The sequence below is a fragment of the Pollachius pollachius genome, assembly GCF_949987615.1.
Source record: "Pollachius pollachius genome assembly, chromosome: 6".
Classification (NCBI taxonomy): domain Eukaryota; kingdom Metazoa; phylum Chordata; class Actinopteri; order Gadiformes; family Gadidae; genus Pollachius; species Pollachius pollachius.
The window spans coordinates 23161680-23186316 of NC_136939.1; the positions used below are offsets into that span (position 1 = coordinate 23161680).

Here is a 24637-nt window from a genome sequence, read left to right on the forward strand (position 1 = left end):
GGAAAATGTAGATGAGCTCTTGCAGATTTTACCCCAATGAGTAGCATTATTCTACGTCAAAACAAGAATCTGAAGGACAGCCCTGGTGAGTTAATTCCCCCCCCCCCCCTCCACCACACACACACACAGACACACACACACATACACACAGACACACACACACATACACACAGACAAACATTTACACAAACATAAATATATATATTCATACATACATACATACATACATACATACATACATACATACATACATACATACGTGCAGACACATGTAAATAACATTTATATGTATGCATACATACATGTATATATATATATATGTAATGTGTGTGTGTATATCTTCGTAATGTCCACTAGATGTGATGAATATAACCAGCATTCACATGTGCACTTTCCTAGTGATGACATTTGGGAGGGTGGGGGCAGCATATTATAATGACTCAAGATCATTTTACTAGGTGTCTAGTTCTACATGCTGCTGGTTAAGTTACAATCCGTTAGGAAAATCACCTATATTTATGATTACAGGTATTAAGATGAGCACAGGTACGATTGAGAACTCGGAGTCGCCAGACCAGCAAGCAGGTAAGGCCACACTAAACTTTACTTTCTCCTCAGCATAACGACAACAACCTTTGAAATGTATCTCACTCAGATCTAGTAAAATAGGTGAATTTAGGGATGTATTTTTATCAAATAACTTCAACATCTATTGTTCAGATTCCAAATGAGTCTCATTGTTTGCGATAATACTGACAGAAATCTGTACAAAATGTATTCTTTACCTGATTAGCTTTACATTTGAAATATATTATTATTACTTTTATAATAATTAATATTATTATTACTATTATTATTATTATTATTATTATTATTATTATTATCTATTTTAATATATTTTCAACTTTAATACATTCTAAGCAAATTGGTTGAATGCTGTTTGGAAAAAGTGTAACTACGTGTGTGAAGCTCTTAAAAGACATCTCTCCCCGTTATGTTTTGATATACGTAAATATATATCATAATTATATCAATATCCCTTCGGATGTAGGCGTCATATGTTCTTGTGACTTTCCTACGTATTAGGGTCTGATAAGGAGACTGATAAGGTTTACATCAGTTAGTTACTTTATTAGTTCAACTGGTTTAGTAAAGGTATTGCAACTGCATTCATTCAATACACAGAGAGATGTTTACTTCGTCAGTTGCTCCACCAGGATGTACCCAGGGCTATTTGCAGTAAAACGATCACTGCCCTTGGGTAACTGGATGACAAAAACGAAACACTTAACACGGAACCACCAAATGTGGAACTTTAAGAGCGAGTGAGAGAGAAAAAAACACTAGGAAGAAATGACTTGCATAACTTTCTTTTATTAAGTCTTACTGGCTCTGAGTTTATTAGTTCACTTCTAAATAACGATTATCTGTATGAAGAAAAACCTGACAATTAACTAGTCAAAATCTTGCTGCACTGTCAAAATGCAAAATGCATATTATATATTTGCTTTTAGAACCATACTTTTAAAAAGTTTTTAGGAGAGTTTCATGGTTAATAAACGCCATTTGTAATGTCGTTGATAAATTGTATGATGGTAAATACATTTCGATGTTGAATTATTTTCATGGCTAGGCAAACCAAGTCTTTTTGAACAGAATAACTACAAATTACCCTAAAATAAATTTTAATAAATGTAGTATATATATATATATATATATATAATAAACCACCTTACCATAAAATAAAATGTTTTATGACTAATAACCATAAGAAAGAAAAAACATTGGAGGAAGACATCAAATGGATATTAAGCTCACATAAAGTAACTCAACGCAAGCAGCATATCGTTTAAATTAGTAAAAAAAACAACATTAAATTGCCAACAAGCCTGTTGGATTCTAGGAAAGTACGTTCGCCTGAAAGTGGTGCAAAGTTTGTAAAGGGTCGAAGTGATCCATACTCATTTGCATGAATGCAATTTTCATACTGGAAGTTTGGCTGTGTAGGGGGTTGGGATGCTAGGTACAAGGACTAGGGGGGAATGGCTCCGTCTCTATTGTGTTGGCTGCTGCAGGCATGCTGCCTTTCAGAGCACACTCCCACAGACCACATTTGACATTCAAATAATGGGAGATTACTTTGCACACATTTGAGCATCACTCCTACACTGCCTTTCAACTCATATCCTCTCTCTCTCTCTCTCTCTCTCTCTCTCTCTCTCTCTCTCTCTCTCTCTCTCTCTCTCTCTCTCTCTCTCTCTCTCTCTCTTTCTATCTCTCTGTCAATTCTAAATAATGGATTGATATCTGATCACAATTTTATTTTACAAATAACTGTTGTAAATCAGAAAAAAAAATTCAAGTCATTGTTACTGAGTTTGAAGATTATTTCTGTATGATTATATATTATGATTACTAAATTTTACTTTGACATCTAAAAATGTGTATATTTCCTTTCTGATAAAGATTTAGAGCAAAACGGAATAGACTTCAATCGACAAGTGAGTAAGAATATCAACAGTTCATATGTTTTACACAATCATATGCATTTTTCAAAATGAAATAGAGGGGACTGTGTTGTACATACAGACGTAGTTAAGGCACACAGTGCTCTCAGTAAGAGCCAACTGGAATAGTCTTCCCATTAAATTAAAATTACCTAATCTCATTACCTAATCTTTAAATACTCTGGCTGTTTTAACATATATCTGTAACCTTTGTATTACATTTTTGTTTTTTATTGTATTGTATTGCGTTGTATTACTTGCTGAGTAACTTTATTGATAAAAAGGCCTCCATTTTGTATTAACTGGCCATGGGAATATATATGAAGATGATCTCATTAGCTAAATCCCATCACATTCTGTTGAGGATTTTTTTTTCCCACCAATCCAGTAAACTTGAAGCAATAAACCCCAATCCAATATTTATCTATCCATGTCTTCTGGTTAAACGGAATTTTCTGTAATTAACATCTCCAGGCAATAATGAGCCGCTCTACACAACATTAACATCATTTTAAACAAACTCCCAATCTTTTCCGGCCATGCAATTTTTTACTTCAAATATTCCACTTGCCGCAGGTTGAGTGACAGGCGGGTTCCAGCGTTGCTAGGCAGCGTGTTCAAAGGTATCGGCCGCTATTTGCATATGAGCCTGAGGGAGGAGTGACAATCCACTCTTGTTTAATGAGCAGCGAGCTAACTGAAGTTGTGATCCTGGGAATGCGCCCAGTTTGTTTCCTCTGCTTGCAACATGTCAACAGAGACACACAGGTGTCCAGAGGAAGATCTGCCACAGCCATACGTTAGCATTAGTCTGCCCACAGGTCAGACCTCACCATCCTACTTTAGTACCTCCCTGTGTTGATGTGTTTTATTGTTGTAGATTAAGACGGAAGACATCAACGACTCACATCATTCTGTCTTATCACTGAAGACATGTCACCCAACACAGGGTTCAACCATAGGGCTACCCGGTGGACAGCTGACTGGGGTAGGACATTTGCTATGGAAAATGATTCTTTCATGGCATTATTTATATTGACTCAGAATGAAATATTTAGGGCAGCATTTTATTCATGTTGCTATTTCTGTTGCAGGATTAAACAGCGAAGTCCTCTACGTGTATAGTCTCACAAATCCAGCTTTAGATTCAAATCTGAAGGCTGATCGCAGACAAGCTTAGGTCTGGGTGAACATGGTGTAGATCAGGGTGTAGATTAGGGTGTACATCTGGATAGTGTAGATCTGGATGGTGTAGATCAGGGTGTAGATCAGGGGGTAGATCTGGATGGTGTAGATCTGGGTGGTGTAGATCAGGGTGTAGATCAGGGGGTAGATGATCGTAATGACACAGGATACAAGGCTTAACTCTCATAGGCTCTGAGCCGTCGCCCCACAGTAGCTCTGCTATAATGCAGAAGGACTTCTGGATCCAGAATAACCCTTCATGCAACCCGCTGTAATATATTTTTAGATGCATCGGGCATAACATAATGTCCCTTACTAGTTGATGTTCTCTGCTCATGGCCAGGAGCTGCCCTCCCTCCACACGATGCAGCAGCTGGTTCTGATGCCACCGTCTCACCTCTCATCGCCCTCCTACCTGCTATCACAGTCACAGACTAGTCACCAAGGTACACACTGGAGCCTTCTTTCCCCCTTCTGTGCCAACAAGACAAATGACCAGCAATGCAATAGCAGCGAGCAAAAAAACAACAACACATTGACAACAATTACAAACCACGTGATAGGACCGCCTCAGACGGACCACATTTCAAATAAACCAGCCCGATGTCCTCATCCTAGATATAGAAAGACCTGAACTGCTCAAATTTGGTTTGACCTTGTTTGGACCTTGAAGACAAAAGAATGATCACATTGTATCACAGAATGATTTGACTCCACTTTGTTTGTCTGTAGCTTTTCTGCAGCAGAACCTGCTGTCTCTTCCTCCACAGAGTCAGTCCAGCCTCCTCCAACACCAGCAGGGGCTCACTCTGAACCCACAGGTATCAAACCATCTTGGCTGCTTTCAGTCCTAAACTGGCTTAATAAACTCATCAGGGCTCTCAAGTCTCACGCATTCGGTGTGAGACACACGCTATTCAACCCATGCACACGCTCACACGCCTCACTTCGTATTTCTCACGCAGAGAAATTACCAGGATAGCTCCCACCAATGTGGGCCGCTATTTAACAGCGGAACAGGAAGGAATCAAATGGGTTTCCCGGACGTAGGGTAACCAGACGTCCTCTTTTGCCCGGACATGCCCTCTCTTTGAGACACACAGGGGATTGATGAAGTTCTATCTATTGAACAGAAAGAAACACTTGGTCATACTTTACACACTTTACCACAGCATTGTCCTACTGAATGCCACAGATATATTTTAAGCATTGGACTGAATGCCAGATAAATATATAATTATGTTTTTGCATGTTTGCAACGTTTAAAAGTTCAGGGGAAAGTATATGCCTCTACTGATGTTGCTTAAGCCAATAGCCTTTTGAGGCAGTGTTGTTTCTGAATAATAGTGTTAAGGGCCAATAATGCTTACTATCATACATTAGTCACCATGTCTGTGGACATATTTGTATTCAGTCACATGTTAATATAGCCCCCCCCCCCCACACACACACACACATTTATGGTTTGTCTAAATGTGTTTTATTTATGTTTGTCCAAAAGTGCTGAATCTGAAGATCCCTTTGTTACATTGAAACAGAACTTTAAGGCTCTCGCATACCAATTAATTTAGAAAGAGATTATTGCATGGGTTGACAGTTTTTAATAAACCAAGTATAAAAGTATTCAAATAATTCTAAATAGTTTTGGAAACTTATGCCCGGTGACTTGGATATGTAAAGAAAAGGTGAGCTCACAATTCCCCACTCTCCGCTACAGGTTATGAACCGCTCCGGTCTTGGTGGGCCGTCCATGGACAACCACATGGACCTGTCTCACCTGCAGATGCCGAAACACCTGGCTTTACCACCGCAAGAGGAGCCCAGCGACCTGGAGGAGCTCGAGCAGTTTGCAAAGGCTTTCAAGCAAAGGCGAATCAAACTCGGCTTTACGCAGGTACATTTTGTATGTGACGGGTGAAACTTTGTTCAAAAGTTAATCCGGAATTACACTTTTGAGTCATGTGCAGATCTGTGAAGATCCACGTTGTTACACAGTGACCTATACACCATCCGCAGCAACACAGACCGAAGGTTCAATTCAATAATCGTTGATAGGTCAAGCAGGGAATGGAAGAGGTGTTTTGTTACGGAGAGCCAAACACTACCATCAAATAAATGCAAAATTAAAACCCTGTATTTTCACTTGGTTGCATACACCAACTGCTTTTCAGCAGGAGCCTACACTTAAAGGATTTTTCAATGTTTTTTAACATGGATGTATTGCCTCTAACATTCACATAACATTTGCGTAACATTTAACATTTAATTTCTGGATATGCTCAGGTTCATGTGTTGTGGACATGTAACGATGATCTACATGTGGGGTCGGAGGCGCTATACTGCCCCCTTGTGTACATATTAACGTAACGTTGAGGTATAAAAACTGGTCTGGTTTACATGGGCGTTGTCTCTCCGTTGATCTTCTCTAACGTTCTGTACGAAACATATTTGAATAATAAGACTTTAAATATTGAGATAGCCTACCGTATACTTGTTTACCTGTGTAGTCTTTCCCCTGTATTCCACAGGGAGATGTAGGCCTTGCGATGGGGAAGCTTTATGGGAATGACTTCAGTCAGACAACCATCTCTCGGTTTGAGGCCCTGAACTTGAGCTTCAAGAACATGTGCAAGCTGAAGCCCCTGCTGGAGAAGTGGTTGAGTGATGCAGGTAACTCATCAACTGTTGGGCCATTTTCGCCTAAATTCCAAGTCATGTCACAACAAAACATTTGATACACATTTCAAATATCTCATAAATCAGACAGGCAGAACACACACACACACACACACACACACACACACACACACACATACAAACACACACACACACACACAAACACACACACACACACACACACATACAAACACACACACACACACACACACACACACACAAATACACACACCATTCATAAAGTAACATTAATCAGCTAGAAAATGCATTTCCTGCAGAAAATGCGGTGTGTGCTGTAGTACAAAGTGAGGTTGAAAATATGTTTCAATTAAGCCACATAGATTAAAGGTCCCATGACATGCCACCAGGTGTGGGCTGATTAGCCGTTATAAGCCGTTTTGGAAATCTGTCCCTTATGACATCACAGGTGGGCGTGTCCCCCTAGATGTGTGCTGTATAGATCAGCCTACCCAGTGGACTGTAGCAAACGTTGCTCATCTATGCACACCATTTAAAAAAATGTAAATGGTTGGAAACAAATAAATTGACAGCTGAATGAAAAGCATTGCTAAAAATGCAGAAATGTGAAAGGAATTTAACTGAAGAATGTGAAAGGTGAAATGAATTAAAGTGCACTGCTAAAAAACCTGGAAGCTGAAATCGAAAACTGATTTCAGCACTTTGCTTTCTGGAGAAGCAAAGTACTGAAATACATTGTTACAAAAGCTGGAAGCTTAACTGTAATACTGTCAAAGCTGAAAGATAGTAGTAGTAGTAGTGGTACTAGCTATTGTTATGGTTGTAGTAATGGTAGTAATAGTAGTAGTAGCTGAAGTAGTAGTAGTAGCTGAATTGGAATTTCCCTGTATGTCGTCTTACGGGGACAAACAACCCCCCTTTCTCTGCTTTGCCTCGGCCTAGGTCCATGCTTTGCCCGCCCAGAGAATTTGGCCAATGAGACAATGAGCTACGACCGTGCGAGCGCCACTCGTGTGTGTATGGGTCTGTGTGTGTGGCAATACACACACTGTAACACAAGTGTTGTACACTTCTTTGATATTTGGATAACCGTTCTGCAATAACACGTCGGGTTCTCTGACTACTCTGGTATTTCCACAACGAGACCCCTAGCCATGGTTGGGAAGGAATTGGGGGAAAGGAACTTTGGCTTTGACTCCCTGAAGTACATGAACTGCGACGTTGAGGAGAAAGGGATTGGAAAGCTCATTGTGAGCATCCATCAAGTAGCATGCCATGGGACCTTTAAGAAGAACAGTTGCGCGCTGCATGCAGCACTTAATTAGGTTATTGTCTATTCTTTTAAATGGAGCATATTCAATTGATATCTAAGATGAATGTGTTTCTAATTCAACATCTAATCATATCAAGCAATTTTAAACTTCTTTCATGAATTGTTGTTGGTTTTATTGGTTCCTAAAACAAGATTATTAGACAGCATTGCATTTCAAATGTCTCTAGGCCTTTGGAACTTATGTAAAACTTTGAAATGGATTTAAATGAAATGACCTGCAATAATTATATTAATAATACTACTACTATAGAAAATACACACATTATTATTACATTTTACTATGGGTGTAGTTTCATCATATACTAGAGATTGTCTCATGATGTCGGGGGTCTGTGTGATGTCTCATGATGTCCGGCTCTGACGTCTGGTCTTCCTGCAGAGAACTCCCCGGCGGACGCCATGAGCAGCCCCACCTCGTTGCCCCCGCTGATCGAGGGCTACGGCCGCAAGAGAAAGAAGAGGACCAGCATTGAGACCAACATCAAGCAGACGCTTGAGAAGCGCTTTCTTGATGTGAGTTGACGAATAACACACACAAAAATACACACACACACACACACACACACACACACGCACAAATAGAAGGAATCACAAACACATGACACGATTTTTGCAGTACATTGATTGATTGTTTTATTAAATTGTCGTTCACCTAACTCCTATCTGTTTGAAAGATGATAAATACGCTCAAGGTATTTAGACAACTATGGTGTTGGGGGGGGGGGGGGGGATTAAACAACAGTCATGGGTCAGGGGGTTCATCTCCTTTAAATAAATAACATGTTCTGTTTTGTTCAGAATCCAAAGCCGAACTCGGAGGAGATAACGCTCATCTCAGAATCCCTCTCTATGGAGAAAGAAGTCGTACGGGTTTGGTTTTGTAATCGCCGGCAGAAAGAGAAGAGAATCTACTGTCCTGTGGCCACCATGGCCATGAAATCACATAACTTCAGCAACAGAATGGTGAACCAAACCCCTGCCAATATACATAAAATATACACACAAGCACACACGCACACACACACAGTAAAAGTGTATGTATATGGGGGGATTTATATTTTCCAATAATCCAATCCATGATTTCATTTTTAAATCAAGGCGTCCTCGTCCAGACCCTTCAGCCCACTGGCGTCAGGAGGAGGCAAGTGGTTTAATTAAATGATCTATGCTGTTTCTGTACACCTCACCATGCCCCAGAACAGAATACAAATGATTACGCTTCAGACATGCATGTGCAGCGCATGCTCTGTTCAGACGTGTGTGTGCGTTTACACCTCAGTGATGTTCTCCATGTGTACTGTCTCTAGTCTCTTCCAGTTCCTCTCCTAACAGCGCCAGCCGCGGAGCCTCTCCCAACATCATGTCCACATCTTCGACCACTTTACCCTCACAGGTCAACCAAACGTATAGCGCACCAGGGTACGACCTCATAACTGCATAACTATAATAAATCAATTCTGGATGCAAGAATATATTATTGTCTTTGAAACATCCATTAACTCTAACTCAACTATCATATATATTACTCAGCTATCATATCCATTTACTTGTACTCAGCTATGATATCTATTACTCAGCTATGATATCCATTAACCTTTACTCAGCTATGATATCTATTAACTGTTACTCAGCTAAGATATATATTACCCAGCTATGATATCCATTTAACTTTTACTCAGCTATGATATCTATTAACTATTACTAAGCTAAGATATCTATAACTCAGCTTTGATATCCATTAACCTTTAATCAGCTATGATATCCATAAACAAGTACGCAGCTATGAATTTAGTCAACTGCAACAACATTTATATAGTAATTATATAATTGGTCAACCTAAGTAACAACTCTTTGCTTATTGGCAGTAATCTAACATATTGTTGATGTTTTTCAGGTCATGGTACCGAACATGGAACCCTTCTCCATATCACTGAGAACAATGTGGCAGGTTAGATGACTTTTTGAAGTGGTCAGGATGTTCTCAGGAAGGGTGTTGAAAGTAAGATGGCTGCCAAGGTGGCCCTGACCAGGAGGCCCTGAAGCGGACTCTAGGCAACATAAGTGCAGACGAGGCATTGGTCTTTATCAGCAGCCAATAGTAAGACCAAACTAGGCAACCATTAGAATTGTTTTTCCATCAAGGTCAGTGATTTGCTATTGCTCAAAGAAAATCTGAATCCATAGTACTTCAAAAATAATACCAAAAATATATAGTATATTTTGTTTGTATCTCAAGTCCAATTATTAATGATGCTTTTGGTAGTGAATATTTATCCATTTTGACCCATTTTGTAAGGCAACTGATCAGGACCAATATGTGTCAGTGTAAAATATTTTCTGCTGTTGTTTTGGTTTATATTGTTTACCTATTTTATTAGTAATTAGTCATTTTTTTAAGGGTGCCTTATTCTTTCAGTCAGAGTACATTTTTTATTTTCAATCTGTATAAATAAGTTATAGCGATCTTCTGTGTTTTGTGAAACAGACAAGATATAACTCTTTTAGACTCCACACTTGTGTTTATATGTTGCATTAAGGACTTCTTGTGTCATGTCAAGTTGTAGATTAATTTATAACACTGACATGTTACATCTTGTGTCATTTACATAACATATATCATTTACATAATGCAATTAACCAAAACAATCATCAGAATCAACTATGCTGAATGCCATTCGGCATTCAACATTTTTGTAAGAAAGTAATTTTTCTAACAACATGAGGATGCTGAACAGCATATGCAGTGCATGAAGCTAAAATAATTTTAAAAGAGACCCTTGTCCCCCCAACGTTTTGTAATACATTTTATGTTATAAAACAAATGATCACCATTTGCTTCTTGCGTGCCAGCAACCACCACATATACACTTTTTGTATTATAATTGTCATCAAAATCATTAATGTATACATACGTAGGATCCCGAATGAACATTTGGCTGGGATTGGTATGAAACATTATTTTCTTCCTAGCTCAAAATGACACACACACACACGCACACACGCACACACACACACACACACACACACACACACACACACAGACTTAGGCACATGCTCTCTCTCTTTGTAAAGGCCTGTAAGCTGATATAAGCTTTAAGGCTCTTTCCTTGTGTAACCAAAAAGGCCAAATAAGTACCGCAGCTTGTCTTTATGCTATCTCCTTTTACACTTAACTCTCATACCCTCTTCTTAGCCTTTACCAATGTTTATTTATCTTAGATGATCATCTGTAATCCCCTTAGATACTGGTATTCTGGTATATCATGCATTAAAGGTGCATAGCCATCCATCAGCTATTAGTGAGATAAATGCACTTTGAGAATATCTGTTTAAAGTTGACTGTGCCAATGCCTGACCTGGATCTGATTCAGCAAAGAGAAGTTGTTTTACTCCGCATCAATTTAACCTCCAGGGCACCTGTCTCTACAGCTTCAATACTGCAGAGGGAATGGCTTGTTTCATACTAAATGTGACAACGCATCACTTTAAAACATGTTTTAAGGTGAAATTAGTTACCATCAAGACAGATCTTCACATCCAGACAGAGCACCAGATTTGGATTTTTTGTCCCCTAAACTCGTTAAAATTGGCTTTTTTGAATATGCATGTATGGGCGCTTCGGAGGGAGTCCATTTCAGTTAGTGTGAATTGGCTGACGAGAGGCAAGGCAGAGGGAGGGGCTTGCATTACAAGTTATTAGATTAGTGATAATATTCATTGCCTTCTCTCAGGCGAGTTGTTCCCTAACTGCAAATCTTCTTGGGTGGTGTGATCTTGCTCTCTAACATCACTTCCTGGCTGCAGTTGTTAGATGGATGGAATCAACACTGACAGCTGCCCTGTAGTAAAGCATCTCAGCTCTCTCTCAGGACTGTAGCTGTGGGTAGAAATAATCTAATGATGAATTCTCAGAGTACTTTTGACTCTTCACTGTCTGTTCTTTCTCCACGTAGAATAGTTTAACTGGGAGACTTAATTAAGGCATTCAGTTTTATAAATTATATAATTATTTTAAGTGTCAAACAATTGCCATTGTAGTCCATTGTAATGGTTAGGCTTCTCACAAATATCAGATTAAAATCGATTCAGAATTGTTCAAAACATTTAGTAAGTTACATTAGTGTTGTACTAATATAAAACACATTTGCTAATCACCATATCACCGTTATATTCACAGAACTGTGCTGCTGTTACGACACATGCTCACTATGTTTACTTTATTTCACTTCAAATCAACAAAACGTTTGGAATATTTATTAATCTATATGATTTATATCAAATGTCTCTACTATTTACAGTTGAAACAAAACTTGTATGTACAAAAATACAAATGCTAATCGCCTAGAACTTTAGAATAGAAAATATCTTCCTCCAACAGGTTTACATCGTGTGAACAGGTTTACTTTGTGTGAAGAGGTTTACATCGTTTGGACATGCAACATAAGATGAGACTGCAGTCACTGTGGGGTGTTACTGGGAGCGCAGGGCTTCCTGGTTAACGTAGTGCACCTGGAGGTCCTCAGTACCAATCAGGACTCTCAATCACACCTTTGAATTCACCTTTGCTCAGCCATCACATCCATGCGCACATACAGGCCCACCCTGCCCCTCAGACCTTTGATTCACTCTCTATGTTTCCGATCTCCCCGTTGCGTTCCGGCTGCTTCGTGTCCTCCGTACTGTCCAGGTCCGCCAGTTTCTTCACATTTGACTCCAGATGGGTGTCAGGAAGGCCCTGCTGGCTCAGCTTGCTGGCCAGTGACCAGGTGAGAGGGAGACGCATCCTGCCACTCATGTCTGACAGCTCTCTGGCGCTGCAGCTGGGGGTGGTGGTCTCGTAGATGTTGTGGAAGCTGTTGTAATCCACTTCATAGAAGCCGTCTTCCAGGGTGAGAACCGGTGTGAAGCGGTATCCCCACTTGATCTCGCTGCTTACATATGAGCTTCTTGCCTGGCACGTCATACCTGAACATACAAGGGGAGGGGAGGTTTAGGGGAAGTCGTCTGTTTTAAATCAACACAACACAATGAGGAGACTTGTAGGCCTACTGTGTGCCAGATATGCATTCATACAATTGCAATAGACATAATGGAAACGCTGGCAAGGTTAATTTAGCTATATTCACACCCAACAAAATTATGCATTGATTCATTGTTTTACAAAGACTCAAATATTTATAATATGTTTCATTATCAAATGACAAAGCAGTAAGTCCTCGGTAATAATATATCTGTACGAACAGCTAAACTACTGCTAAATTGCTCAAATCAAGCATCACAACTTCTCTGCCCGTTTGAGAAACAGCCTGCACATAGCATACAAGAAGGTAACCAAAGACATTTTGGTTTGCCATTAGATGGTTTGCCATCAGAAAAGGAGAAGGATAGAAGCAATGCAGCTTTGGGAGGGAGGTTTATGGAGAAACAGTCAAACCTGGAGTATATCATATGTTCAGCGCAAGCCAATGGGGCACTGAAAGGGCCTTTAAACTCCCCATGGGATATACATCTGGCCAATTTGCAACTAATATAATAATGCTTAAGGGTTACAAGGGTTACATAAACGATATTCACATTTTAAATGTATTCATTCATTCAAAATTGGGGTTATTATTAAGCAGCCACCAAATCTTTAAGGCAACAAGGACTATATCAATGTCCTTTAATTTAGCGCTTCCAAAAAACTAGCTTGTTTGCCGTTCCTACTGCGACCAGAGGGTTGTTTCTACAAGCATATGTACATCCGTTTGGGTGTGGGTTTACCTAAGATGTTTTTAACCAATATGTTTCTTTGAATAATTAATAATGATGATGACACAAGTCTGAAAATGTAAGTAAAGTCAATGTCAGACAGTGGCCCAGTCACATGAAATGTGCTTTGTATGCTAGTAACGTGTGAACATGACTTCTGACGCGCAGAAAAAAGAAATTGTACTGTAGTTAACAGTAAGAGATACATAGAGGATTAAGTGAATCGTGCAATGAATTACATAGTGTGTCAATTTAAAAGATAATTTTTGCATATCAAGAAAAACAAAGTTTGTCGTAAAAAACGGTTGAAATATAAGAATGTGAAAATACGTTATTAGAAAGACTACAGGCAAAAGTTGCATAACTGACGTCCTCACTTTCTATCTCCAGCCGCAAACGGGGTCAAGCGGGGTCAAACAGGGAATAAAAATAATTTGTCAGTCTCCACCGTTTCCACATTTTTTTAAATAAGGTCCAATAGGACAGCGGAAGGGGTGGGACTAAGCCTCTAAACATATTGATGTGATACTGGAGGTAGTAGTCGACATTAGGTCTAAATATTGGCCCAATATATAGTGTGTGATTTTTTTAACCATCACAATGTTGATTGATTGTATTATTCATGCCTTAGTCGGTTCAAAATCTTGACAAATAGGTAAAGCAAAAAATTCAGGTACACACCATTTATATAGAATAATAATTGATTATTATTATCATGTGATAATATACATTATAACACGGCTCTTCTCAATGCTGTGGAACGCTCCCTTCACTTTTATTGGCCTTCACGACTTCCGGCGGTGAATAGTTTTTTGATAATTCACCATTGCTAAGAATATAATGACCGCTGTCAAGGAAAGTGGATTTTTTTACCTCCTTTTCACGTCTTTGGTATCACTGCGCAAGCAGTCCGGTAACTTATCAACCCCAGTGTATTTGGTTGCTAAGCGACGTCAACGTCTTTGGCGCACTATTTCGCGGTCATTATCGAAAATGAGCCCCTTAAGGGCAAAGCAATACACCTCTGCTTAGCGTCGGTGTCCTGTTCACCCTGTCTGGGCTTATCTTCCCGATAATGACCGGCAACGTTCTATACATTATCCCGCTTATTACACGGCCACTTGCCAAAACTACAAAATAACTTCACACGGTGTGTCTTTTTACAATTACCATTCGAAGTGTTCATCAGCAGAGAAATAGTCCACCAAAGATATTGACGTCGTTTAGCAACCTAATACGCTGGGGTTGATAAGTTACCGGACTACTTGCGGAGTGATAAGAAAGACGTGAATCAGAGGCAAAAAATCCACTTTCCTTGACAGTCATTAAATTCTTAGCAACGGTCAATTATCAAAAAATAATTCACCCCCGGAAGTCGGGAAGGCCCATGCAAGTGAAAGGAGCGTTCCACAGCATTGAGAAGAGACGTGAAATAAGTAAGGGATAATGTATAGAACGCCGGTCATTATCGTTAAAATAAGCCCTGACAGGGCGAACAGGACACCGACACGAAGCGGTAACAAGCGATAACAATTTATTTGTTACCAGCATTCGTAGTGTTGATCAGCGGAGATGTAGTCAGCCAAAGAGGTTGAGGTCGCTTAGCAACCGAGTACGCTGGGGTTGATAAGTTACCGGACTACTTGCGGAGCGAAACGCAAGATGGCAAAAAATCCACTTTCCTTGACAGCGGTCATTATATGCTTAGCAACGGTCAATTATCTAAATGTTATTCACCGCCGGATGTTGTGAAGGCCCATGTAAGTGAACGGAGCGTTCCAAAGCATTGAGAAGAGCCGTGTAATAAATATAAATAACAACTGGCCATATAGCTAACAACTTCAGATATCAGATAAATATGAGTTTATACATTCTATGAGAACGTGCAATGAGTAAGTTGAGGATTGAGCGATAGAGGAAAACAGGATATAATAAAGACCTTTAAAATGCAACTCTTAACATATGACATTCAACAAAGGTTTACAGTGAAGTATCTGCTTACCTGTGGCCTCCACCATCCCCTCCAGAATGACGACCAACTCCAGCTCGTCCCTCACCAGGCTGGCCTGGGAGATGTCCCAGAAGGGGCTGTGCTGATTGATTTCGTGACTTATGATCAGCGGCGACACCAGGAAGAGCCTGTCGTCCCCCGTGTTGTAGCCCACGTTGAGGTCGGTCTGGTTCAGGGGGATGAACTCCCCCTCTTTGGTCTGCTTGGACTTGATGAGCTTGGCCCTGATGGACGCCTCCACGATGTGGGAGTTGCGGAGGTCCCCGACCCTGAACATGAGACACAGCCGGCCGTCCCTCATGGAGATAACGGCATTGGTGGAGAACACCAGGGTCTCCGCCCGCTTCTTGGGCTGCGATATCTTGACGAACATGCAGCCCACCATGAAGGCGTTCACGATGGAGCCGAGCACAGACTGGATGAGGAGCAGCAGGATCCCCTCCGGGCACTTATCGGTGATGACCCTGTAGCCGTACCCGATGGTGGTCTCCGTCTCGATGGAGAACAGGAACGCCGAGACAAACCCATTGAGGTTATTGACACACGGAGTCCACTGGCCGTCTGCGATATGATCCAAATCCCCACGGAGGTACGCGATGAGCCACCACATGAAGCCGAAGAAGAGCCAGGTGACGGTGTAGACCAGGACGAAGATGAAGAGGTTCAACCCCCACTTGAGGTCCACCAGGGTGGTGAAAATGTCTGTCAGGTAGCGGTACGTCTCACGGATATTCCCATGATGGACGTTGCACTTCCCGTCCTTGCGCACATACCTCTGGATCTTCTTAGCAGCCGATTTGTCCACCAGCTGTTTGGGGAGGTCCTCGCGGGCCGGTTTGGTCCACAGGGGCTGCCTCCCGAAGGCCGGACTCTCTACATCCTGCTCCATCTCCCGGTAGATTCAAGCCTATGCACACAAAAAATTGTATTTCAGAAACTTGAATGACTTGAATGAGTTTTTTCAAATGACACAGACTATTTATTTTGATATAGCCTCTAAGTTGCATAGGTTAAAAAGTAATTGTGACAGAAATTGGCTTATTCAGGTATTTAAAATGTTCTGAAATACATGCGCTTCATTTGATGTAGTCAGCATGCGGACATGGACGAGGGTTACATCCTTCAGAAAAAGCCAAACAGTGAAGTGGAAGAAACTCAATAAATAAATCATAGACACATTGGGTATGACCTCGAAATGATTGTTAGGGCCAGACATGTTGGTTCCAGCATCTCACAAATAGCTCATCTCCTGAGATGTTGACGCAATGGGAAATGCGTTATCAAAGCCAAAAGCATTTTGTTCTTACAGGGGCAGTTTGAAAACAGCAAGCGTGTTGCAATCAGAAGTAAAAACTAAATTAATAAGGTTGGATGCAAATAAGATTTTAGTTTAATCAAGTTTATTGCTTTGGGGATTGGTTGCTAAACACACTCTTATTACCTCGCTGATCCTGAATGACTGGACTATATCAAATAAATCTAGACCAAACCAATCCACATATATAATAATCTCCAGATTTTTGCTAATAGTTAGTTATTATAACTATTACTTAATACATAATACAATGTTTTGATATGATTCTGAACCGTATATGAAAATAATATTGATCTGAAATCAGCCAAATGACATTTAATAAATATATGAAAGGTATAAAATATAAACACAAATAAAACATTAGTAAAATAACAATACAATTCAGTAATATACATACATACAGCTAGGGCAGGATATTTATTTTAGAAGCATCATATTTGTTGAAATTGTCTTTACTCCCTGACAAAAACATTCAAATAAATCTGGTATCTGTGGCAGTAGGAGGTGTGTAAATAGCCTTTGCTATCCTTAAATTCAGCTCAAATGAAATTACTGGATGGCCTACCTGTCTACCTACCTACCCGGCTACTTGTCTGTCTACCTACCTACCCGGCTACCTGCACACACTCTGCCTGCGCACTCAATGACTAGACTAGACTAGAGATTACAAAAAGGCTAGTCAGACTTACTGCTAAAGGGGGTCGGCTTAGCTCAGGAGGTAGAGCAGTTGTCTTGTAACCGAAAGGTTGCTAGTTCGATCCCCAGCTCCTCCTAGCTGAGTGTTGATGTGCTCCTGAGCAAGACACTTAACCCTAACTGCTCCTGACGAGCTGGCTGTCGCCTTGCATGGTTGACTCTGCTGTCGGTGGTCAATGTGTGTATTAACCGATGTAAGTCGCTTTGGATAAAAGCGTCTGCCAAATGCCCTAATTGTAAAAGCTTGCACGCTAGCCATGGATCTTGTGAGAGTGACATTGGAAGGAGGCATAAGGGGAAGGATTTATGATTTGATTTATTCCGATGGCTGTCTGGCAATTGTGGATTGTTAGTTGAGAGGATGAAACTAACAATGAATACTGAAGTCTCCTGCCCATGAGGAGCTCAATGGGGGATGGCCTTGTAGAGGTCTTGCAAAGCGCTGTACAGGTATGTGTTTTCTTCAGGAGACCCTTGAGAGTTCTCAAAGCCATCTCTGCCTCCCCGCTGCTATTTGAGAAGAATGGGCTGCTTGTTACATGGGTAAAGGATGGGCTTCTGGTTAAATGGGGTAGTATGCGCTTCTGGTTAAATTGGTGGATTCGTTATCCTTGGCAAAGTTAGAGAAAGAATCTGAGGAGAACTGTGGGGCATTGTTAGTTATACGCACTTCTGGGACCCAACGCCTAGCAAAAATAGACTCATATCCACTGATAACATCTTCTGATGTGTTGATTGGTGTTTTAACTATTTTGATGTACTGAGAATGGTACTGTTAAAAAATTTGAACAGTCATATTGCCAGAGTGGCTGATTTTTATGTGCAGTTTTGCACATACCTCGCATTGCGCCCACCTGTTAACCTGGAAATCGGAGCACTAAAGGCTTAGTAACGGTTCCAAGTTGACGCAACTCAATGACCATGCAGTTGCTTCGATATTTTGGTACTGCGTCTGGTTTAAGTCGGGTTTACGTCAGCTGACCAATCACAACCCTTGCTGCTGCGTCGACGAAAGGTGTAATGGGTTCGTAACCCCCCTTGCGTTGCGTCAACATGTAACCATAACTAAGCCTTTAGTCCTAACCATCACAGACTCTTCGGCCCTCACTCTGCATTAGATTATCTCCACGCATCCCTCATGCTATCTGTTCAGGATTTAACCTTTGTAAATTCTCTGGGATAACTCTGCATAGCCTTTGGTCAGCAAGTCACCCTTCAGGTGTAGCTCACTTTAGTGGAACCAATAGTGTTTGAGCTGCTGTGGAAGCTGCCCCTGCCTTGGCCCTCTCTGGCACTATGCTATCAGTTCCCTGTGGATGGGGTAGCGGTGCAGCTTCTCTGTTATCTGTTTCAGTTCACATTTACATTTAGGGGCATTTAGCAGACGCTTTTATCCAAAGCGACTTACAATAAATACATTTGTACAGAAGACAGAGAAACAACCATATATCGCTGTCGGTACATTAAGGTTGTTCATAGAAACATGTGTCAAGTACTATCAATCACTAGGTTTACCCATTCCCCGTATAAAACAAAGATAAATAGGATAAGATGCTACACAATGCTAAATACTACCTGGTGGAAGGACATACAACACACAATAAGTGCGTACATTAAGTGCCAGCCATTTTGGGTTTGAATGAAGGTCAGTGGTCTCTGTCCGCATTAACCGGAACCTCCCCTCTCAGGGGTCAGCTCCTTTGGTCAGGAGTCTGTGTGTCACCAGTGATGAGCGCTTACCCTTGTACGCATACTATTTGGTATGGAAACCTCACCTCTAATGAATGTGTGCCCAACAGGGCCAGCGATGGTTTACGCTCAGTCTCTACTGGGAATTATAGACCTATCATGTAGAAATGTAATCTTTCCCAAGCCCACGTCGCAGCCAACGTCTCGCCCTCAACCTGTGCGTTTCGCTGCTCGGTCTCAGAGAGGCTCCCAGAGATGTAGGCCAAAGGGCATCAAAACTGCCCCCAGACTGAAACTCCTTCAGCTGAAACTCATTCTGAAGGAAGCTTCAAGTTTGTTACAAGCTGCCGGTTTGCATGTGAGTCCAGGTCCACTCATTGTTCTTTGCCCATCTGTGAAACAATTATGATGGCCGCCAAACTTTATGTCTTTATGTCCCACAAATATCATGCTGTACAAAAGTACCCTTTTGGTTCAGTGTGAGACCGGCCTGCTGGATTCACCCCAGTTCTGCTGTGAGATTTAAGAACATTATCTGCATGGCATATAGCCTGCCACAGTCCATTTAACAGCTGATAAAGGCCTCTATGGAGGGGTTCCGGACCCCTATAGATGTCAAAAGACAAGACATTGAAATCTATTCGTCAAAAATTTGTGTGATAAAGGTTGTAGGTTCCCTGCCATGTTGCAGGTTAATCACCACTATCGATGAATGGGTATATAAAGCACTCAATATATGTATATCATTTTAAAAAAATCTCAAAAATGGTGTAAAAGTCCAGTTTTGTCGTTTTGGTAGTAATGGTTGTTTGGACCTATAAAGAAAAGGACAGCGGATTAAAACATGGTGCCCATTCATTCCTATGAAAACTGCTCATTGGCGGAGGGCAACATCAAGGAGAGATTTGCTTCCGCATCATGGAGGTGTCAAGCCACGCCCTATTGCATGATGTGCCGGATGCAGAAATACTCTCGTTCTCTAGCATTGTTAGCATTGTAGCATCATAAGCGAGAGGTCTGAGCGAGCACAGTTGCATTGTTTACCGACCATGGAAGTATAAGTTACTAACCCCCCGATGATTCTCTATATGTTATCTTTAAATAACACTCCTCCTGCCTTCTGGGCAACAATTATTATTCAGCAATTATTATTTATATTATTATTTTAGATTAGTAAAGAAAAACACCTTGTTTTGTCACACCTTGTTTTTCAATTTTCATAGCCTAGCCTTACCCTAACCCTACTATAATCAAGGGGACATACAGGCAGTTAAAATAAAAAGAGATAGAACTTTATTGATCTGGGACCTTCATAAAAATGCAAGATTGTTCCATATAACAGATAACAAAAACATAGGAAATCTATGTAGGCCTAGAAAAAATACAGTTCAATGTTATTGCTTAAGAAACATTTCCTTCCAATAAACTATTTGCGAAAAATGAAATCAATAATTTATATAAAAATAAATGGTAACATATCGACCAGCAACGAAGTTGGAGTAGCCTAGCCACATGATAAATTGTAATACACAAACATTGTTAACTGTCATACATAGCTAAACAAGCAAATGAAAATTAAATACCAACGCAACTGAAATGTTTATATTAGACTATTAACAATATTATAAATTACGTAGGTCTCCCGTAATCTTTCAGGTAATCAATACGTCCGTGCCTGTTACAGCCAATGCAATGATATGTGTGTTTTTGGGTTTCCACACTGGGTAGCGGAAATGGCATATGGATCCCCAAATAGGTTATTAGAGCTCATCAGCACAGGTGGAGGTGATTGTGAGGCTGAATGAGAAAACAATTTTTGACCATAATACTGTAAGGCATCCGTTCTTTGTCTTTTGATCTTTTAAATAAATGGTTAATCACAATGATCGCAAGCAGAGGAACGTGAAAGTTATTGAGTGCACGCCAACAGCTGAACTACAAATCCCTCAGCGACTTTAAGTGATAAAAAGTCCCCACAGTGCCTTAAAACCATCAACGTCATTCCTGCTAAGTAAAAGGACAAACCTCGGACACGAGAAGTTAACGTAGCCGTGCACTGAGCGCTCGCGGATGCCGGGCCGAAACAACATTTGTTTCACTACGACTCCTTTCAGCTGCCCACCCCTCCTTAAAATAAACACTATTAAAAGGTTTGAGGTGGTGTTTTGAAAAGAGAAAACTTTCATTTTATTAGTACTTGGTATAAAGATAATTATGAGCCTTTGATTGATATCCAGAAAAATGTTGCAGAGACACATTCCTGTTCCCCGCTTGTATTAGAGTAAACAGGGTTGTCTACTTCTGGGCCCCATGAATCGAGGGACCCGTCCACAGCCCGCTAAAACAACTGCCATACCAGGCTTGGCCACTGAGCACTGGTGGATATGGAAGTTTGCACTGCTCCTTGGGGCCTGGTGTTTTCTAACGCAACTCTGCGATGACGTCACGTTGGTGAGAGTGGTGGAAGGTAGCCTCAGCCTAGTACTAGAACTACGGCGTCTTAGAGGTGGCAAGAACCACAAATAACATGTATGCCGAGAACTGATGTCTGTCAAAGCCAATTAAATGCAGGTTCAGAGTAGAATGAGTGGAGAGTTGGTATCATTTAGCAACGCAGCAACGAGCGCTAGAGCTAGTCTATGAACAGCACAGCATACAATAACGACACTTACTTTTTTTTTTTGTCAGTGAATAGCACCGATTGAAAGTCAACGTTTTCTTTATATCTAGTGACAGTATATATTTATAGAGCGATTATGTCATTATGTCGTTCAGATAAGTGCCGGTAAACTTAGTCAGATGATCTAGATCAGGGGTGTCAAACATACGGTCCGCTGGCCGGATCCGTAGATGATTTGATCAGGCCCGCGACTTGTATAGCATAAATTTCCGAGATATTACACAGCACCTGAATAATCTTAACAGTATCTTAACTCAGTATAACGCATACAGCATACGCGCATTCAAGTTAAAACTGTCACTCTATCTAGCGGTGACACCGCCCATTTCCCATGCCTAACCGCTGTGCGTGCGACCAGACGTAATGCTGATATGGATCAATACAAAGACAAGATAACAGGATTGCTGCAGGAGATCAAGCAGAGGTTTAAGGTCTTCAGGGAACTAGAGAAGGAATTTGCCATTTTTCGCTCACCATTTACAGTCAAGCCTTCTGACATGCCAGCTGACATCCAACTCGAGATAATTGACTTGCAGTGTGATACCAATATGAAGGAGAAATTTGCGTCGGTGGGCTTGGGCACATTTTATCATTATCTCTTGCCAGGGTACCCCAAATTAACATCCCTGGCTGCAAAGGTTTTATCCATGTTTGGGACTACCTATCTTTGTGAACAGGTGTTCTCTGTAATGAACCTAAATAAAACAAAGCACCGCTCAAGGTTAACAAACACACACTTGAATGACATTGTGAAATGTGCTGCTACTCAGGATTTGACACCTGATATTGATGCACTTGTAAAGGCTAAAAGATGCCAAGTTTCAGGAGCCAGCAGCAAATAGACTGCAGTGAGAAAAAAAAAAGTTAATCAGCAAGTAGGCCTGTGCCTAATTCTTGTGATGCTCTTTCAGAAATGTTTGCACTCTGATGAATACAGATCTTATAAGTTTACTCAGGTTTCATGTTAAACGACAATGAATATTGTGCAGCATATCATTCTCAGCTTCAGTAGCCTACAAAACAGTTTGATCTGATGTAGCCTAATCTCATAGCTCATGCACTGCTATGACTTTTATGTTTGTTTATTTTATTTATATATGCACATTAACATTTTCAAGGCAGTATGATAGCTTTCTTCATAGCTCCCACTTGAGTTTGTTTAGTGTGGTGAGTTGGTTCAGGTGTTCAGATGTAAAAATGTATTCACTCAACTCTATAAAAATAAACCAGTTGTTAATGAATGTGAAATGCATTTTATTTCAATTCCATTGGCCTATTTGTGAATAAATGTGTTGTGCTAATATAGATCCTTGTGATCCGTGATTATGTAGCCTACAAATGTAGGCTGAATGATAAAGCATAGTACTGAAAAACAAAGCTAATGATTTGGAGTTGACGTAGGTTATTTTGCTATTATTTTACCATTATTTTACTGGTCCGGCCCACTTGAGATCAGATGGGCTGTATGTGGCCCCTGAACCAAAATGAGTTTGACACCCCTGATCTAGATATAGAAGGTATAATGCTAGCTATGGGCTAACTTGCCAGTCCCAGCTGTGAAATCCCCCCCAGATAATCCCTAATTGAATCTTTCCCCCGACATTGTTAACACATTACCGATTAGTTATCCCACGTTTTGATGGTTGCCTACTAGCTCCAGTAACAACATCTTTGCCTGATGTTTATTTCTAAGATTTTACCCAGTGTGCGAAATACCCATCAATATTCGGGGTGGTCCCCATCTCCCGATTGTTGCGCAATACCAATCTAAATCTTCTCAATATGCAGGAGGCCTATAACATTAAAATATTTCATTGCTGCAAGCAAAGACAATCAGTCTATAGCCTACATGACAACACACACACACGCACACACTTAACAATTTTGATAATCCGATATGCCATAGTATTCGTAAAGCAACACTGAGGCTACATTGGCTAAAGTTGTTTGGATGCACGTTGTTTTAAAACAAGGAGAGGCAAAGTTGTGCATTAACACGACAATAATTGGCACAAATTTGGCGCAGAAGAGCAGTCAACTGAATAAATGCCAGGTATACCCTATCAGACTCTCAATCAGTGCACTTGTTAATGAGTGCCTGCAGTATGAAGGATCGTGGTGTGACGTTATTTAACCATCCATTTACAGCAAATACGTCCAACCTGGCGGACGCTGGTAGACAGCCCACAACAAGCCATACATCACCACGGCGGGTGTGCTCTCTCTCTCTCTCTCTCTCTCTCTCTCTCTCTCGCACGCCCATACACAATCACTCCAACTTATCCAACTCCTAGGCTAGGCTGCTTCACTAAAAACACAACTAACCACAAGGCCTTCATAACCATGCAGTATGCCGAAGCCGGAAAGGACGCACGCACAGTCGCACACACTGACCTTATGCAAAACAATCCGTTTTATCATCAACATTCAGTCACTGCAAAAATAGCCTCTTACCTTAAGTTAGAATGGACCCAAAGAGTGTGAGTGATACACTCTGGTTTAGCTTTCGCCTGCTTCCGTTTTTTAGTATGACTTCTCAACATGAAGTCTTTCTTGTTTGGCGCATATGGCGTATTTGCATACGGACACAGAACTGGCTGGCTCCGCTTGGCAAAAAATATAACATATTTATCCATCTCTCTCGATGTCTATTTATCTATCTATCAACGCATGTGTTTAGTTTTAATGTGATGTTTATTGTCTATGTCCAGTCAGACTTCTTGTCTCCCTTGTTTTGTGTGGTCTTGTACTGTCCTGTGTGAGCCGAATCACCGAAATGAATTGGCAATAATAAAGACTTGACTAGGCTTTCTAT

At 40.7% G+C, this 24637-nt stretch overlaps 2 protein-coding genes across 4 annotated transcripts; one reads left to right on the forward strand and one right to left on the reverse strand.

The window, feature by feature from the left end:
- On the forward strand, positions 1-11028 carry pou2f3 (POU class 2 homeobox 3). 3 transcript variants are annotated; one of them, XM_079737456.1, is made up of 13 exons: positions 1-85; positions 529-585; positions 2467-2501; positions 3388-3495; positions 4036-4138; positions 4425-4513; positions 5410-5586; positions 6221-6362; positions 8060-8193; positions 8479-8643; positions 8779-8821; positions 8988-9099; positions 9575-11028. In XM_079737456.1, the coding sequence occupies exons 1-13, from the start codon at positions 37-39 to the stop codon at positions 9612-9614; spliced, it is 1254 nt and encodes a 417-aa protein (XP_079593582.1). In that variant the 5' UTR covers positions 1-36; the 3' UTR covers positions 9615-11028. The 3 variants fall into 3 exon arrangements, with proteins under 3 accessions (XP_079593582.1, XP_079593583.1, XP_079593584.1); XM_079737457.1 differs by having other exon boundaries at positions 3457-3495; XM_079737458.1 differs by lacking the exon at positions 3388-3495.
- A 1147-nt stretch (positions 11029-12175) lies between these two features.
- On the reverse strand, positions 12176-16331 carry kcnj6 (potassium inwardly rectifying channel subfamily J member 6; the record flags this gene model as incomplete). Its single annotated transcript, XM_079737559.1, has 2 exons — positions 12176-12645; positions 15434-16331. The coding sequence occupies 2 exons, from the start codon at positions 16329-16331 to the stop codon at positions 12290-12292; spliced, it is 1254 nt and encodes a 417-aa protein (XP_079593685.1). The 3' UTR covers positions 12176-12289.
- Positions 16332-24637: the final 8306 nt, after the last annotated feature.

Excerpts from the sequence above, each read along its gene's own strand:
- pou2f3 (XM_079737456.1), top strand. The coding sequence starts at position 37 with ATGAGTAGCATTATTCTACGTCAAAACAAGAATCTGAAGGACAGCCCT. Across the intron at positions 5,587-6,220 it reads TCAAACTCGGCTTTACGCAG|GGAGATGTAGGCCTTGCGAT; the intron begins GTACATTTTGTA and ends TGTATTCCACAG. Across the intron at positions 8,194-8,478 it reads TTGAGAAGCGCTTTCTTGAT|AATCCAAAGCCGAACTCGGA; the intron begins GTGAGTTGACGA and ends TGTTTTGTTCAG.